At 35.2% G+C, this 13,256-nt stretch overlaps 1 protein-coding gene across 2 annotated transcripts in view; it reads left to right on the top strand.

The window, feature by feature from the left end:
• LOC145247400 (cold shock domain-containing protein E1-like) overlaps positions 1 to 13,256 on the top strand; it is a 96,954-nt gene that overhangs the window by 9,094 nt on the left and 74,604 nt on the right. For both annotated transcript variants that reach the window (XM_080109103.1, XM_080109102.1), the window contains exon 2: positions 9,715 to 10,012. In XM_080109103.1, coding sequence (XP_079965229.1) covers positions 9,974 to 10,012 — 39 coding nt within the window. In that variant the 5' untranslated portion in view covers positions 9,715 to 9,973. The remainder of the gene's footprint in view (positions 1 to 9,714; positions 10,013 to 13,256) is intronic.

Here is a 13,256-nt window from a genome sequence, read left to right as displayed (position 1 = left end):
CTTACAATTAAGTCCACCATTCTCATGCTTTTCTCAATGAAATGTTCATTACTGCAAGTCCACAATTCAACCTGAACAATGAACATTTAAAAAAAAAAATACAAAAAAATCTTTGTACATACCTATCACGGGACAAAGATGTTATATTCCAAAAAACTTTGTATATTAATCAAATAGTTGGACACATAAGTCTGCAATTCAAACTTGTGAAATTAAATTTAAACACTTAAAATCGTTTATAAATGATTTTCTTAAAAAAACCTACTTGATCAATTTACATATTTTTGGAATATGACATTTTTGTTCCGTGACAGATACGTACATCATAAAGATTTCTGGAGTTAAACTGTTGATTTTACACCAGTTCATTTTTTGTTTGGTTCTTACAGTGAGTTTCGTTTCTGTAATCTTGTTGGATTTTTCCTCCTTGGGTGACGGCTTTACTTTATTCTCATTTACAAGTTCCAATGGCACCTCGAGCAAGAGTCTTTGTTTATGCATACTAAAACCACCTTGATGATAAGATCCACTCAGTGGAATACCTTCTTTACTTGTCAGTGCCTCGTATCTAATTGAGGCTTGCTTAGCTCTTCTCAGAACCCATACTTGTAAAGTTTCCAATGCTGTTAGAATATTATAATTATTAAGCTCACTGACCAGGCTATCCTAGTGTCCATTATATCCTTCCAACTCAAATTCGCCATCTCTATCAAGTTTAATTTATTTTTTAATTGTTTGAGGATAATTTTCACTACTAGTTTTATCAACTCTAGCATCTTTTCCACTGTTACACAAGGAAATTCTCCATCTGCCCCCATAATTCTATTCATTAATTTCCATTAAACAGAAAAGATTCCGTCTTTCAAACTTAGTACAGTGGGAGAAAAATCTATAATCGAGCAGATAGTAAGGTGCAAATATCAAAGTCTCACTTATCATAAACGTTACAATAACTAGCATCTGGGTCAAGTACACCTCACAATTCTCCTGGTTCCTTTTGGCCAACACATTGGCTTGAGTTTTGTCAAACTGTTCCGCTTTGGCTTTACTCTAGGAATGATATGCTGAAGTAGCTATATGTTGTATATTTAACCCACTTAACATCTGTCAATACCTGATTTACTTTTTCGGGTTCATGTCCAGGTGTCCCTGTACATAAGGAAGATATTCCTTGATTTCAGATTTGTCACAGTTTGTGCTCTTTTGTTTGGTATCACGAAAGCTTCCAAACAATTTATGAACCAGTCTACAAAACTTTATGTATATGTTACCATTGATGGTTTCTCTGTATGGTCCTGACCTGAAAGCATCTTTATCTATCAATGGAGTTGTTTCTTGTCTTCTATGTCTGATAGATCGGACATGTCACCACATGGTTGACAGCTTCACTATACAACTGTGGCAATGTCCCCATGTGATGATTTCATGACATTGTTCTAAAATTTCTGCTTTCAGTGTTCGTAGCACAAACAACATGTAGCTTCCTCTCTCAGATTTCTGGGTTAGATAATACAGCACTTCCTCTTCCTGTATTGTCAACCTGAGGGCGCTGCCCTCCTCTACTCTGACTCTCAGAGTGACAATTTCATTGCCATCTACCTGCTCTCCGCTATGTGAATACAGGTTTACTTTAGAAGAAGATTGAAAAATGTTCTGAAGTGTCAAAAATCATACTTTTCTATTATAAATATGAATTTTAAACGGTATCTACTAGCCCTAAGTACAAGGTCGACATTGTCTGCCTTTCAGAAGTCAGACGCCCAAATGCAGGCAGTAGATCTGTTAAAGTTCCTCAAGCAGATGTGTCCTATATCATCTTCCACATTGGTCCTACTGACAACTCGGGACGTCATGGTTTTGCTCTGAGCAATCAAGCAAATGCTGCACTCCTTACATGGGAGCTTCCCCGCCTAGCCCAAATACGTCTACATAGTGTAGTGTTTAACATATGTCATCGCACTCTTTATGTTGCTGATGACATTAAGAATGCTTTCTATGATAGTCTCTAGGCTGCTATCGATAAAATCCTATCGTAAGATCTTACAGTAGTTGCAGGTGATTTCAATGCCCGCACAGATGTTGGAGACACTAGTATGAGGCACATGGTCTACCAGTTTGCCATTAGGGATTGCTGTTTAAATGGAGTCTCGTTTATTTTGCAACAAAAAATCAGCTTTCATTCTTAAATACCCATTTTCGACATCCCAAAACCACCTTGTAACTTAGTACTTCAGTGATGGTGTCACTCAGAACCAAATCAACCACATCCTCATCAAGTCTTGTTGCTTGACTGTCATGTCTATGGCTGAGCAGAAACTGACAATGACTACAATCATATCATGGTCTATGCAAAACTAATCTACAGTTAAAGGCAAAATGTATCACGGCTCGAGTGAGAAGCTACTCGACTCCTTTCGAATCCATGTATCCAACCAATTTAACAGTCTTGAAGCACTTCAATCGACTGACACAAATTTCAAGGACCTGCGGCAATCCTCCAAAAGCAATGTCATAAGACTCGTGGTGCCACCAAAAAACATGTCAAAGATTGGATATCAGACAATTGAGCTTGGAAACCGAACAAAGCAAGCATGATGGTCCAGCCCTGAAAAGTTCCACCAACTGCGTTGCGAAACTGCCAGCTCTGCAAGAGCTGATCACATTTAGTGGCAGAAAAGTTAGTATGCGATACAAGAAAGCTGTATAATATTCTTCGATCAACCACAAAACAAAGTAATTTTCAATCAACAGGGTGAACCTATTACAAATCTTAATGAGTACCTCCAACAGTGGACTAATCACTATGCCTTACTGCTCAGTCAATCTCCTCAGATTCCAACTGTTCATTCTGTGATTTATGACCACCATCCCCCCACCCCATCACACACACTACTGATGAAATCCTAGGCACCATAAAAAAACTGGAAAAGATGGTCTTTCATCTGAAATATTCAAACATTATTCCAACATAGTGGTCCCAACCCGTTACCAAATTTTCACCCAAATCTGGGAAACCAAAAATCTCCTAATACTGGTGCTATGCTGTTCTACTTCCCATTTACAAGAAAAGTGGTAAACACTGTTGTAGTAATTATCACAGTATCAACCTTATCGATATCAGTGCAAAAAGTCTTTGCTATTGTCCTGTTGAAACAGTTTCAAAAACAAAGACACACTGACTAATGCAGATTTTGCTCAGACCAAAGATGTACCGGCCAGATTTTCACTCTCCGAAGAGCACTTGAGTATCACTGGAACTACCACCAAAAGAATATCCTCTTCATTGACTTCACTGCTGCATTTGACTCTATTGACTGTGAGCCCTTTGGAAGGTCATAAACTGCCTGACCTAATCAAAGCCTACTATCTCACCACCCATACTAAAGTCTGCGTGTATGCTTTTACATTCACTTTGGCGTTCAACAAGAATGCATTCTCTTGCCTACATTCTCCAATTGTGCCATCGACTGGATCACATCAAACAGCTTTCATGGTGTAACAGTAAGTCATGGTCGACAAATATCTGATCTCGACTATGCTGATGATGTCACCATATTGAGTGAAAGCTTTGATAGTCAATCAGCCATTGACAAGATGCAATCTTACACTTCAAAGATCAGCATGAAGATAAATGTCAATAAGACAAAGTTACTGATGGCAGGTCTCCTTCTAAGCAGATTGTCCTCAACATGGAAACCCGAAGAGGTCAATCGGTTCAAATACCTTGGCTCCATCATCACTGCAACATGCCAAGGGAAGGAAAACCTCCTAAACCGCATCAGCAATGCTTGTACCGCTTTCTGTTGACTTCAATCGCAACTCTGTGTTGGAAAAGAAATAGGCTAAACACCAAAGTCGGGATCTACCAGGTCCTCATTTGCACCACTCTCTTTTATGGTTGTGAAACTTATGTGGACAAGTGACCAACACACAGTGGTGGAAATAGGCAAAAAAATCGGATGTCTTAACTTTCTGAATTTAGTAAATAAAAAGTAAAATTCCTAACAAAAAAAAAATAATGTAAATTTCACGTCTTAGAACTTTTTATATACTACCTAGATTTAATATCTACAATTTACGAAAGGAGATCGCCTCTATCTTTTATTTGAGTGACTTTTACATGCTATTTTTGCGCTATTTCTTACTTTCTATGTGTTTGTTTGGCTTTTCCATATAAAAGCGAAACTGAATCTATAGCAAATGAAGCTCCTGACATGAGTGCCAGGGATGTCCAGAAAGCAATCTGCCTTGATCAATGCGGGAAAACCCTTCATATCAGACAATTGCTATTCATTTGTACACTCCCCTTTCTATGGGGGAGCTGATTTTCTCCAACATCTTGGGGAAACTGGCTTGCAGCCAAAGTTAAGTGCAAGATTTCATTCCTCTATGGCGTGATTTAAATTTACGCACTGGTGTGAACTCATCACTTTTTAATCATTTAATTTCAACCATTCTCATTTCCTCTACCCTCTTAGCGTCGTAGTAACTTATCAAGTTGTCGCTTTCTTTTCCGCCTTCGCTTCAAGGCTTCGCGTTCGAGCTTACCTGCCTACCAAAACTTTTTTTTTATTCTACACACAAATTTTTTCAAAAAACTGAAAAATAAGGCAGCTGGAAACACACTGACAAATGCCTGGGCAATGCAGGGTACCCTTGTTAGTCTATAATATACATATCACCTGTCTGCTTAAATGTATGTTTGTATGTCTACCTAAAACTTTACACAGGGGCAACAGATTTTCACGAGATCGTTATAATCTTGAAGCTCGGTGTCTCGGACAACAAATATCGAAAAATTGGCCAAAAACATTAATTCCTTCACCCTCAACTAGGCAGTTTTGTATAAGGAGGTGTCGCTTTTTTGTGAGCCATTTTTGCAAGTCATCGTATCGGTTGGATTAACTTCCATCCATGTCATGGAGTAGCGGTAAGATGTCAGATTTTTTTTTTTTTTCACTTTCTTTTCCGCCTTCACGTCACAGGTTCGAGCCTGCCTGCTTACTATCACTTTTTATTTTTTTGCTCAACACACCTCCAAACACTCGGGCAATGCCGGGCACCCAGGCTAGATATTTAGAAAACATAAGCTTTTAATTAGGAAAAGAGAATTTAAAAAAAAAAAAAATTCTTTGAAAAAATTGACCGACAATGACCACTTGTTTTACTTAGTCAAAAACAAATATATAACAAATAAATGTTACTAAAGGCAAGTTACTCTTCTATCTACCTCGATAAATTTTTGATGTTGTAAATAAATTAAAAAAAAAAAACGAGTAGTGTCCAGCATTACATGAGAACAAGAAAAAATGGTCGCAATGCCTCTTGAAGTCTCCACAATGACTTAAAAATCAAAAATTATACCAAATAGTGGTAGAAACCCACCTAATAATTGTCACGGCAACTTGAAACTTAAATGAAATTTAATTATCCTAATTAGTTTTATGGACTTGAAAACACAATTGTAATCTGTACAAAATTTCCTTTCATTTGATGTGCTACAAGCCATATTTTCTTAATTTCTGTGAATGGTGGTGGCCATTTTGGATTTCCTGGTTGCCATCTTGGATTTTTCACGATGTAATGATGACAAATGATAATGTTCATCAGAATAATATTTTGCATGATGATAAAGCCTTACCTCCCATTTTTTTTAAACTGTTTTTTTTATGATGCTTCTACTTAAAGCTGTTAAAATAAAACCTAATTATGCTAATTAGTTTAATGTACTTGAAAACATAATTTTGATCTGTACAAAATTTCTTTTGATATGCTACAATCCATATTTTGTTCCTAATTTCTTTAAATCATGTCGTGGTGGCCATTTTGGATTTCCCGGTCGCCATCTTGGATCTTTCATGATGTGATAATGATAATGTCCAACAGAATAATACTTCCTATGATGATAAAGCCTTACTTACCATTTTTCTTAGCTGCTTTTATGATGCTTCTACTTTCAGCTGTTAAAATAAAACAAATATGCTAATTAGTAAGTTACTAAGTAAGATGGTTGTAAATAAAGCAAACTGAACTGGTATTATATTTTCAAAATTTCATCATAATACCTTAAAAAGATCTGAAGATATAGCTTTTTAAAGATGGGTACTTTTGTAAATTGTGCAAATTTCCTACCATTATCAGTCACAAGCTTACATGCATTTGAATATAAGACTGACTTATGGAAAAATGTCCAACGAATCCAGTTCTAATGAGCCAATTTAAAAAAAATAAAGATATTTTGTTTTTTATGCTCTTTTTAATAAATGCTTGATTTGAGTTTATTCAATCTAAAGATGGTGTGGTATTGCTAATAATAAATAAACATTTCCAGAAAAATTGAGTATAATTTTCATTCTTTTTTGTAAAAAACATGCCAAAATTATACACTTTTTATTTTACTCGGGTGATTTTTTTTTTTTTTTTTTTTTGCATAATTCCAAAATATCTTCAAAAAGGCTAATGCTCACTTATTAAAGTATATACTTTTTGAAATCCTTGGGTTATGGGGTATCTGATACAATAAACAGATTTGAGATTTACCTGTTTGCAGAATAATTTACCATAGAAATATTCTATGGTTACAAGAAAAATTTTAGAAATATTAAGATTTCCCCATTTAAAAAAATTTTTTTTTTTAAATTATATGTCTTCAAATAGAAAAAATTTGCTGCAAATGGATGTTGAATGCATGCTATGTTGTTAGTTTATTTGTTACTGTTCATAAACTATAGTACATACTCATTTTCCAAAAATTGAGAATTGTCCATCGAGAAGTTCCCTGTGTCCGTTTCTGATTTCCTTGGTTTTCTTTTGTTTAAACTTTCTTTTATATCATTTAAACTTTCTTCGGTGTTTTTTGTTGTAGTAACATCAGTATTTACATTTCAGATATATATTTACATTAGAAAGAAGAAATCAGCAAAGTGTCCATTTCACAAAAACAAATCTTCCAAGTAATCATTTACATATCGCAATTTCCACCAACCAAGTCCCCTCGTTATGATGCTTGTATCAGTAAATGTGGAAAAGAATTCAGTGTAATCCAAGATTCTGCTAACTAGTTAGAATTCTTCAAATCATCATGGATGCAATTCACTCATTTAAAGAATCTGCACAAGAAAGGCAATTTAGCTGTGCTCGAATTTGCTGTTTAAGAAGTAAAGTTGTTTGCTACTGTTGAGAGTGAAGATGTTATAACAACAAAGAAAAGAAGAAAGCGTTTTTGTGGTCTGTGTGTACATGTTAGCAATAAGGCATATAATATAAAGAGTCATGACACCATGAAAGATTTAAAGTTTAAGTAGCATGTGTCAAGACTAGGTGGTGCAGATTGTATTTTTTTGTGTTAGCAAGCAGACTGACTGGACCAATCTTGAATTTATTTCTGATGGATTCCCAATCAACAGATGTGCTAAGAATACACTAAAGTTGTGGGAAAATTTGGTTGATGGTGTGGTTCCAACTAAAAGTGGTGACTTCAAGACCAGGCAAGGTGTTACAGCGAAACCAATATCGGTATCAGACCAAAAAAGTATCACCATAACCCATGCCTACATCAATGGCACTACAAAGTTATTTATCTTTGCCACATAGACTCCCAATAATGGATTGAAAAGTATGGCCATTAGGTGACCGACCAAAGAAAATGTCCTTAACAAGATTCACAGGGAAACTGGTCTATATATGGATAGATGAAATCGTGCTGGTGGAAAAGGTGAGACATCAACAACTGGCACTCAAGAAAGACCTATTTTTCTCTGAGGAGGTTATTGATTGCATACAAGAATTGACTCCTGTGAAACACAGGGATAGTTTGTTGCTTTTGTATCGCCAGTTGTATCTTCCTGAAGACAAGTTAACCTTGATAAGATGAAAATTCTTTGCCAGAGTACAATTAGGAATATGTATGATCATTTTAAATGGGTGAAGAAATCGCTCTTCATGAAATAATTCAACATTTAGTCAAGTTGATGGCTATGAATTAAGAAACTTGTCAGAATGTTTGAAGTCCAACAAAGACGTCCATAGTTATTTGCAATTCCTTTCAAGAAAGCCATCACCAATTGAACTGATGTTACATGTAGACTGCTTTAACTTTCTGATCCTGGTATTTTGAAGCAGTCCGATCAATTGAATCATAAGTATTGCACTGATATGGTGCAAATGATCACGCTATTAGATCTCCTACAAGGTTTTTCAACCTACCAAAGAAATTTTATGTTTTTCATGTTGAAGATATCTTAATATGTTATTATATATATATATATATATATATATATATATATATATATATATCATATTATTATACTTAGTACAAGCCCTAAACAACTACCAGTGGATCATTTTTCACTAAGATATGCCCAAATATCCTATTTGCACTTTTGGGAGCAAAATCCTGAATTTAAGTTTTTGAGCCTTAAACACCCCCAAATTTGACATTTTTAAAAATATTTTAATTTTTCTGTATCTGACTCATTTTACCTTAAAAAAAAAAGCTGTCAACCACAATTTGAGGACTTTCCATTGTCTCTATTTCCACAAATCAACTATCTGGGCCCACAGTGCTACACAGGCTAGAGGTATTCAATCATCACTGCTCATGCCGCATCCTCTCTGTCTGCTAGTAACTTAGTAACTGTTTATCTCCAGCAATACAGTTCACGCTCACTGCAAGGTTCACTCCCTCCAAAAATCTCTTCTGCCAGATGTCTTTGTTTGTTCGGCCAGGTAACTTCAACTGTGAAGTCATCGACCCGTTACCACCACCAGGCTGGAAGAAACGGGATCACCCGTTCAAAGCCTGGCTCAGAATGGTGAAACAAGATACAATACTGATTTTGGGCCTTCACCTTTATGGGGTCCGTCGCTGGAACTGCAAATGTCTTGCACTTGAAACGGAAGCAGCCTTGGATTGTCATGTCTGGTCTGCCAGTGTTTGGGATGTGAACTTTTTGGAAAGAGCTGACCCAGAGTGAATGCTGCAACCGTGACCATGATCAATAGCCCTAACACCCCTTTGTTGTGATCAGTGCTTATTTACAGTATTAAAGTACTAATGATCCCAGGGGAACTCTGCATTCTTCTCTCTCCTCATCTAAAAATGTTACTATAACAGGCAAAACTTGTCCCCCCCCCCAAAAAAAAAAAACCTCTTCGAAAAGTTTGGATTAACAAGAACTACTTATTGGTGAACATAGAAATTTTTACTGCAGTTGTGGTTGTTAGTCTTCATTCTATTTAGTTTATCCAAATGATTGCAGTAAATACACTTTTGTTAAAGTAAATGAAGTGGCTTCTGTCGTGCATTTTACCAAGTTTTGTGCTTAAAAACTATTAAGGATTTTTTATTTTATTTTCAAGTTATTGGAAGATGGATAATTTTAACTTTTTAATGGAACGAATTCCAATTAAAATTTCTGAATAAATGGAAGTTTTTAATTATCCCAAATTAAATTGGGAGAGAAAAAATGTAATTAACAGAATTTTAATATTTTTTCTAAATAAATACATAAATAAAAGCTTTGAGAATTTCAAAAACTACTTTTAAATGTTACATTTTACATTTCCTAGGAAAATTAACTGTAAATGGTAAATCTTCCAAGTAATACAAAGTTATTAAATTGCATTTAATGAATTTTCTTTATTTTTTTGTAATTTATTTGATTTCAAAATGACCACAACAATTTAAAATTTTCCCTAATTTTTTAATTTCAGCACATTCCAAGCATAAAGAATTGGTCTCCCATTGGCAAATGCCGAAAAGGGTTAAAACATCACGGACTGACAAGACAACAAAAAAAGAAAATCCTAACAAACGGTGCCCAATCCTCAAAAACTAGCACACACTGCACATCTGAGGATTGTCTGTAGAGTCTCCAACATATCTTGAAGGACGGCTTCTACCTAGGATAGCAGAACTACTCAATTCTTCTATCCTTTTACTGAAAGAATCAACATCAGCTCGAGCAAAACAATGTCTAACTCAAGGAAAACAACGAGTCCTCAGTGGAAAGTGAGTCAGAGCATTCTTTTTTTAAAGTTTATTTCTTGTCGAGTGTATGACAAAACTTCTTTATGTATGATTTATGGTTGCATCTCAGAAAATAGGGGTATATTTTGGGCCAGATAGAGGATTTACAAAAATTGAAAATTTGACTGGTCCCAAAATGCATAAGTTCTGGTTGGCTATGGGAATTTCTATCTTTTAAAGAAATCCAAAATCTATATGAAAAATTTTCTTTGATTTATTTCTGAGATTAATTTATATCTACTCAATTTTTTTTTCTTTGAGGGGGGAGTAGTAAATACCGGCCATGAATGCTCTTTAGGCATTCAATGGCTACACCCAAGATTAAGCTCTCCTTTGGTGAGGAGGCTGGAAAATTCCTATTCTCAATAAAGCTATATTTAAATACAACTATAATACTTAGTTTTGTTTATGAATAGACACCCACTGTATGATACAATGCACCAGTTTTAAAAAAAAAATTGAAATTTGTACATCTGAATTTACAATTCATGTAAAAAGAGATACATCAGATTTGACTGTATAATCAGCAGGTGCACACAATTTTACATCAGAGTGCCAAGTTTCATGAGAATAGCTTGAAAAATAAATGGTGGCGAAATTACCAAATTTCTTGAAATGTTGACATCCGTAATTTAACTTACTAAAGAAAAATGTCCACAGAAAAGCATAAATTTTGGCACTTAAAATTCTCATAATTTTTTAACTACTGATGGTATTTGCATACTTCAAATGGTTTTAAACATCTTTTACAAAGCTCTTTTCATGCAAGTTGATAAAATAACAATTACCTAAAAAGAAAAAATCAACTTGTAATGCTACTTTTACTTTTCTTAGTTTAATCTTAAACCATCTTATTTTTAATGCTCGAGTTTTTCTATATAATTAGAAAATGGTTGAATCAACATAGTGAACGGCATGAGAAAAATACATAGATAGTAGATAGATGGATGCTAAATTAAATATGAATTATGGCTGTGTTATGTTATAATCAATCCTTTTGTTATTTCAACATACAGAATCTTGAACCTGTTTTTTTACTGAATGTCATTTCTTTGTGACATAAAGGATTTCACATGAAATTACCCTTGCGTGTTTGCGGTGTGAACACACGAATGTAAATTCTTTGTTTAGCAACGTAACAATGTCCAATGTTTTAATAGTGTGTGTATGTGTGTAATGTACACACACACACACACACACACACACACTTTGTGTCACATGTTTATTTATTGCTGGATTCCTTAAAATAAATCAAAATGCCGATGTATATAAAGTGGCGCCAAAAAGAAAGTCTGCACATCAATTGTTCAAAAACTTCAAATTCAAGCTAAATTGAATGTAACTGTTTAAGCAACCTATACCTCATTTGATTTGCCTTTTATTCCTCTATAATTTTACCTTTTCATATTTGACTTTTAATTGAAGTATCCTAGTGTTCACGTTGATTAAAAAAAAAAAAAAAAAAATTTAACTTCAAATCAAGAAGGCAAAAATAAACTCAGCAGCAACAAATGAGCTTAGGCAACAAAGCATATCTAATCGTAATTGTTGTAGTTCCAGGTGATAACAACGTAACATTTAGTCCGTATGTCTCGGCTTTCTCTAAGTGCTTGTGAGGAGCTCATTAATCCCCACTTTTCTGATTTATCCAATCAAGAAAAATTGAAATGTAATGAGAAAACTGTATAGGTTACTCTGCAAAAGCACCAAAACACCGGCAGTATTCGTGATGCACATAAATCTGGCTGTCTAATAAATAAATCTGGCTAGAGTGACTTCTTACAGGGAAGACAATGCTATCAAGATCTGCAGCCTCAGAAACAGATTTGAAATGGCTCCCTAAATCCAACAACAGTGTCATCTTGTTAAAAAGTGCTATCTTTCTACAATTAAGTATAGATTGAAGGAATTTAATTTGCGAGACTTTGTTGTAAGATGCAAGCCAATGATTTCTGTAAAGAGCAGAAAGCACCATCTCTACTTCGTCAGCTACAGTGAAGATCGTGACTCCTTATATTGATCGAAAAATGATTTTTAGCAACGAAAGTAAGTTCAATAGGCTAGGCAGTGATGGTAGACAGTACGTCCGTCGAAGGAAGGACAAAGAATTTAATCCTAAGTGCAGTTTCAATATTGCAAGGTGGTAGAGGTTCGGTTTTGATGTGGGGGCGTTATTAGTGTCAATGGTCCAGAGCCTGTAGTTCACTTGCAAGGTTGAAATAATTTGACATTTGACATTAATATGTTGACTGAGCATTTTTTTGTTCTAGTTTAGCTGGAATTTTGAATGATGATAATGCTCCTATTCACATAACTGGCAATGTGAAGAGCATAATATTCTGTCTGCATTGACTTGCATAATCTCCAGATCTCAATCCTATGGAAAACTTCAAGGAATGCCTAAAAGATTGCGAGCTGTCAAATTGCAGAAGGGCTATGCTACTAAATATTAACTAGTTCATTGTGTTTTTTTTGTTTTTTTTACAAAGGCATCACCACATTATCAAGGCCCAGAGGCCACTCAAGGATAAGGGTTAAAGAGTGTACAGTAGAAATTGGTCAATATAGTAATCATTAGTAATGAAAATTTGGTAAATTTAATAACTTATATGGAACGGCTCATCAAGAACTTATTTACTTTAGACTTGAACACAACCATATTGTAGTCAGCCGGAAAGCAGGAAAACGGAAGACAATTCCACAGGCGTGCAGTTCTAAGAAAGAAGCTTTGTTCATGGAATCTACGTTTAGGTTTAGGCACAGATAAAGAGTGGGGGAAATTATTGATAGTGTTTACAGCTAGACGAGTGTTTCTTGTGAAAGTTTGGCGAGGGGGGACCATAGATTGAAGCTCAGTTGAACACTTTCCATGAAAATAACGATACATCAGAGACAAACTCGCAACATCTCTTCTGTGAGATAGAGGTTGCAAGGAGGAGAAAAGGACATCTCCTACGAGGCTACGAAGTCTATTTTGAACTCTATCAAGGCAGGACAAGTCCTTTCTAGCAGCTCCTGCCCAGATGTGGCAACAGTATTCCATCCTTGGACGTACCTGGCTCTTATATAGGTAGAGAATAGCATCAGCAGTGAGATATCTACTGGATCGATAGAAAGATCCCACCATTTTTCCAGCGGCCTTGGCAACAGATTTGATATACGTGTTCCATTTAAGATCAGGAGTAATGGTCAAGCCCAGAAGCTTGTCAAAACTTGAGGCCTCCTG

Source organism: Euprymna scolopes, chromosome 25 (genome assembly GCF_053919585.1).
Source record: "Euprymna scolopes isolate OS-2025 chromosome 25, ASM5391958v1, whole genome shotgun sequence".
In the NCBI taxonomy this organism is placed as follows: domain Eukaryota; kingdom Metazoa; phylum Mollusca; class Cephalopoda; order Sepiida; family Sepiolidae; genus Euprymna; species Euprymna scolopes.
The sequence above is the reverse complement of the archived record's forward strand: the minus strand, read 5'-3'. Positions and strand labels throughout refer to the sequence as shown.